Here is a 6302-nt window from a genome sequence, read left to right as displayed (position 1 = left end):
GCCATGCTCCATCATTGCCAATATTGCTAGGCCGTCCGTTCATGAAAACAGCCCAAACAAAGATTGATGTGGCCAAGGGAGCACTAACAATGGAGTTTGGTGGTGATATAATTAAATTCAATGTTTATGACTCTATTAAGAATCCTAACGATAGTCATTCTTGTTTTGTCATAGATGTGCATAAAGACATAGGGCCGAAAGGATCCACACTTATCACGAAGGATGTATCAAGAACCACCATTGGAGAAGAACTTGGAGTGATTGCCCTACAACCACCCAATATGGCTGAAAGTAGCCATGGTGACATTGTTGATAGGGCTGCCGATTTTGAGCCTTCACCACAATATGTTTGTAAGTCTTCAATCCCAATTTCAATACCCATTTCAATTAATAGGTTGTTACCTTCTTTGGTGCAGGTTCCAAATCGATTTCAAGGTGGTGGGAGCGTCTACATGAACTATAGGAACCAAAATACCACCATTAGGGAGGATCACTATCCCCTCCCATTCATAGAACCATATTACGAAAGTGTTGAAGGGCAAGTTGTGGAGGACATCCCACTCCATGCCGTGGGCTCCAAGAGAGGATAAGAAGAATGTTCGTCCGGCTGTACGACGTTAAAGCAAGCGCTACTTGGGAGGCAACCCATGCATTCAACAAAGGAAGACCGAGAAAGCACTCCAATTCCAGATTTGCGTTCCTAAACTCTTCTCTTTGTTGTTGATTTTGTTTCTGCCATGTTAGGTTGTTAGATGTTGTTTTGTTTTGTTTGTTTGTTATTTGTGTGAGTCTATGCTTGAAACATTGAGGACAATGTTTGATTTAAGTGTGGGGGGGTAACCAAAGTGTTTTGATGCAAATTCGTAGGGTTATGTCACCCATAATTTCAAATGTTGTTTCTTGCTGTTTTTAGGTGTTTTTAGGCTGTTTTGGTGTGTTTTAGTATTTGTTGTTCTAAAAATCCGAAAATCCCAGAAAAAATTGAAAAAAATTGTTTTGAAAACCCAAAAAGAGTTGTTTTTAAGTTGTTTTTGTGTGTTTGTTTGTGTCTTAGGGTACCTTCCAACACAATGATGAGGATTCGGTTTGTAATTGCATGACTGTTAAAGAGAATGATTAACATGGATGAAAGTTTGATTTACTCTTTGTTTATGCTTGGTTGTGGTTATAACTTATGACTTCACATGTAATAAAAAAAAAAAGAAAAAAAATCAGTTTTTTTTGTAACGCTACAACCTTGTGAGACTTGAGCCTAAACGTTCATTTGGAGAGTTAAAATCTGTGCATTCTTGTTTTCTCAAGTCGTTGCATGATCTGATTATTCTTTGCTTGGCTACTACTTAGAAGGCGTTTCATCATTTAGTTCCAAACACTAGAACTCATGCCCAATTCATTCAAAGCATGTTATTGATTTGCATAACACATATTCAAGATGAAGTTGTGTAGTGACCACCATAGCCAAATTGCCATATTCCCCTATTTCATTTGTTTTGTAGGATTTAACCCCGTTGAGCCTTGTGTAGCCTACTTTCTTTGTTAACCCACAATTATCCTCACCTAGCCTAGAGTAGGACCACCCATACCTTTGTTCTTGAAGCATAGTAAAAGCATAACTCAAGATGAATTCCTTTTGATCATTGCATTGCAGAAAACAAGTGTGGGGGAAGGATTCTTGATATATGGGTGTGCCAAAGTCTTGAATGAGGCACGACAAAGAAAAGAAAAGAAAAGAAAAGAAAAGAAAAAAAAAATTTCGTGGAAAATAAGAAGAAAAAAAAGAAAAGTTGTGAAAAGAATGAAAAATGAGTGAAAAGATGTGAAAGAGTGTTCTCAAGTGTTGTTTGTTGAAGGAAGGGTCCAAAACATTGAATTCGGCCCTAATTGATTGCTTGAACCTTCCCTTTAAGTTTAAAAGTTGATTTCGGCATTCTAAGGGGAATTCTAAGTTCAATTTCATTATGTTGCTTACTATTGCTTTAAAGAACGTTTGTTTTCCCTATCCTTTCATTGTTAGCCAACTCCCCAAGCCTCGTTACAACCCTTGACTTTAATCTTGAGTGTTGTGTGTTTCAATTTGTGGAGTTTGAATTTGGTTTGAGTATATGGTGTCACTGGTTCTCGCATCTAAGTAGTAGCGTTCCATTCATGAGATCATATCTAAACATGTTATTAACTCCGGAAAAGTGCTTCCTTTGTCATACATATATGTGAGCATTCGTTTTTATATTTACATCAATCTTCTCACATATAACTAAGTGTAGGGTGTGTAGTTAGAAAATCTGCGTGAAAATAGAGTGCATATCTTGTAAGGAATTGAGGAAATTCTCTAAGGCATGTTACTACATTCAAAACATCGTTTTAAGTGGTTATTTGTGAACTAGTAAGTAGTGGCTATGATTAAGCATGTGCTCGAGTGTAAAGATGGCTAAAATCTGTGGGAATAATGATTTTTAACATGTCATGTGCATTGGAAATCCCTGAGACGATTGTTGGAAGGTTAGGTTGTGTTTTACTCGTTTTACTTCGTTTAGTTACTTTGTTTCATTTTGTTTTGCTCGAGGACTAGCAAAAGCTAAGTGTGGGGGAATTATCTCTCCACCTAAAATTTGGGTGGTCACGCCATCCTTGATTGTATGTATTAGAGAAAGGATCACCCCTTGGTTGGTTTTGACTCCCATAACCCACGGCATTGGCAGATTCCCACCCTTCATTCTCAATTAATTGAGGGCATTGATCAGATTGGTGTCCGTGAATGGAGCATACACCACAGATTGTAGTTCCTTGCGTTTTGGGGCCTTCAACAACCTGCGATAGCATAGACGTAAGGTTAGCCATTTGGGATTGTAACTCAGAAATAGAACTTACCTCATTTACATGATGTGGCCGTGGGGTGTCTCTCTGCCCAACACCTTCATATTGTTGTGCGTTGAGTGCTCGATTAGCAATGAGAGTTTTGGCATCCATAGGTGTCTTGTCCACTAGAGCTCCTCCCGCGGATGCATCCAACATTTGACGTTCAATTGGTAAGAGACCTTCGTAGAAATATTGAAGAAGAAGCTCCTCCTTCATTTGGTGCTGTGGACATGAAGCAACAAGGGTTTTAAAACGTTCATAATAAGTTGGAAAATATTCACCTTGGCTTTGCTGAATTCCACTAATTTTCTTGTGAAGAAGAATGACTCGTGATGTCGGAAAGAACTTCTCTAAGAAGGCTCGCTTCATACTCTCCCATGATGTGACAGTTCCGGGAGCTAACTCATACAACCAATCCTTGGCCTTCTCCAACAAAGAAAAAGGAAAAGCCTTCATCTTCAATATGTTGCTGTCCACGTTCACCGGTGTCATACTTGAGCATACCACTTCGAACTCCTTTGAATGCTTATTGGGGTCCTCCATTGATAACCCATGGAACTTGGGTATATGGTGTAGCAAACTGGACTTCAACTCAAATTCATCGGTCTTCTCAGGGGCTGCCCTAGGGTATTGGATGCAAAGAGGGGCTGCATTGTCCAAACCCGAGGCAGAAAGCTCCTTGATGGTTCGATTGTCCGCTGCCATGGTTGGTACTTCCTCTTCAAAGCTTGTCGTGGGCTCCTCTTCAACCTCAACTTCTTGCTCTTCTAATTCAGGTTCGGGACTAGAAGGATTAGACTCTTGCACTTTCCTTTTTCTTCTCAAAGTCCTCTCGAAATCGCCGTCAAAGTCGAAGATATGCTCACGAACAGGTTGTGAGCTACGGGTCATAAACTAGTACCTGCACACAAGAGCAAACAAGATAAGTAACCAACTTAATAGACTCGGCACAAGTAAGAAAATAAAGTGCCTATACACGGCACAAAAACAAAACACACACACACACACGGTGCAAAAATTAAAATAAAACAGAAACTAAACAATTTAAAAAAAAGACTCAAGACAAGGGATTAGCAACTTTGCTAATCCCCGGCAACAGCGCCAAAATTTGATGCGTTACGAATGTGACACACAAATTAAACCCTATTTGTGACAATTGTAGTAATGATGTAAGTAGGGATCGTTCTAACCGGGGATTAACTAGGGGTGCTAAACACTTTAAACTGACTCAAATAAATAAAACTAACCTTTAAAACACTTAACTCACTTAAAGAAAACTCAAAACAAGTTCACAAGACTCAAAATGAGCTAAAAACACTCAAAACTGCCTAAAAACACAAACTGGGCAGTTTTGAGCCTAAACACAAACTTGGACGAAAATTGGTTCTAACTTGACTCAAAACTCTTAAAAACACAATCTAAAACATAATTGAACCAATTAGACACTCTAAGACAATTGGGGATTTGGTTTTGGACGAAAATCAAACAAACAAAACAAGAAAGTAAACTAGGCAGATTTGGACGAATTTAAAGGTGTTTGTGACTCCAAATACTTAAAAACCAAAATATGACAGATTATAATGACTAAGACTTAACAAAATATGGGGGGATTGTGTTTGGACGAAATTAAATTAAATGGACAGATTATAAAGAAAACAGATTGTAAAACAAATTGTGATGAATCAATGGATGATGGAATAGCTAAGGGGTTCTTCTCCACACATGAAATATATGCAACGTAAGTCAATTTCCAGTTATCAATTCAATGAGTTATGAACCTCGATGATGCGCGATTTATACGCACACAAATTAAACCCTCTTTTTGTCAATTGTAGTATAAATATAAGTAGGGATCGTTCTGGACCGGGGATTAGGAGGGATTGTTAATCACTTGGATTTGACTCAAAAACGTAAAAACACAATATAAAACACTATACTAGACTCAAAGAATGCAAAACCAAACTTTAAAACACTAAAACAAACCAAAAGACTCAAAACAACACAAACACACTCAAATCTGCCTAAAAACCACTTTCTGGGCAGATTTGAGCATAAACACAAATTTGGACGAAATTAAGTTGTAACTTGACTCAAGACTCTTAAAAACACAAACTAAATGTATTTCTAACTAATCTAACACTTTAAAATAAATGGGGGATTGGTTTTGACGAATTTAAACTAAATGCACAGATTCTAATTAAAACAGATTGTAAAAACGAAATTGATGAAATTGAATGATGAGAAAATAGTTAGAGGGTTCCTTATCCACACATGAACATATACATATAATTTGATTCCCAGTTATGACTTCAACAAACGATGAATGACAATGCTCCAAGTTAATTAGGTCCGCTTAAATTAACTTTCAGATTTCCCTAGATTCATTGGATTGAATGGAATACGCATTACAACCAAATTATTCCTAATCAAAGTCCCTAACCATGGAATACGCATGATAGAGACATTCAACAAAGATCATTAAGTTCAACGGAAATCATAAACATCGACTAGGCATTCATAACTATGGAATACGCATGTTAATCCAGCCTAGGGTTTACTAAACACAATCGTGACTAGCGATTTTTACTACTCAAGAATATAAGTTCATAACGATTAGGTGAAATTCCCTTATATCCTAGCATCAAGTTTAGGCATGCAAATTAAGTGTCGACCCTCAACCCACATACATAACAAGTTCTTAATCAAAACAAAAAAGTAAACCACATCTAAAGTTCATGAATTCATAACTGGAGTAAATCAAATCATAACCAACATATGTCCATGGCTTCAAACTTTCCTCTAACTAAAAAGAAATTAATGAAAACAAAAACAAAAGAAGAAAGAACTCATGGATGATGGAATAGCTAAGGGGTTCATCTCCATACATGTTATACTTGCATATAAAACGATTTTCAGTTGGTCTTTCGATAAATTATGAAACTCAACGCCCCGGGTCAATTAGGTCCGCTTAAATTAACCGTCAAGTTTTCCTTAAGTTAATGAATTGGATGGGTTTGCGCAACGCAATTCACAACATTCTCCAAAAGTCCTTTACGTGAAAAGCACAATAAAGATACAATCAAAGATCATTAAGCATCATGAAAACTATAAGTGTTGACGAGGCATTCGTTACTATGATGAGCATGAAACTAGTGCCAAGAATTCATTTAACGCGATTGTTTATAAGCAACCTCCACTACTTGTGAATATAAGTTCATAACGATTAGGTGAAACTCACTTATATTCTAGCGTCATATTCATGCATGAAAATTAAGCGCGCATTCTCAATAAACATACATAAATAAGTTATCAATCAAACGGTTAAACAAATTGAATCCACAACTTATGAAATTCCAACCAAATGTAATCAATTCAAAATGCAAGCATAAACATATATTTCGAAGAAACACCTAAACAAAGAGAATCAAAGAAACACCTAAACATTCCAA

At 37.0% G+C, this 6302-nt stretch overlaps 1 protein-coding gene across 1 annotated transcript; it reads right to left on the bottom strand.

The window, feature by feature from the left end:
* Nucleotides 1–448: 448 nt before the first annotated feature.
* LOC148694378 (uncharacterized) lies at nucleotides 449–3744 on the bottom strand. The gene is made up of 2 exons (XM_088700692.1): nucleotides 2686–3744; nucleotides 449–457 (listed from the first exon to the last, which is right to left on the bottom strand). The coding sequence occupies exons 1-2, from the start codon at nucleotides 3742–3744 to the stop codon at nucleotides 449–451; spliced, it is 1068 nt and encodes a 355-aa protein (XP_088556818.1).
* Between the last annotated feature and the right edge of the window lie 2558 nt (nucleotides 3745–6302).

This window comes from Pyrus communis, chromosome 9, assembly GCF_041283825.1.
Source record: "Pyrus communis isolate YQ-2024b chromosome 9, ASM4128382v1, whole genome shotgun sequence".
Classification (NCBI taxonomy): Eukaryota; Viridiplantae; Streptophyta; class Magnoliopsida; order Rosales; family Rosaceae; genus Pyrus; species Pyrus communis.
Note: the sequence above shows the minus strand (reverse complement) of the source record. Positions and strands in the feature narration are given on the sequence as shown.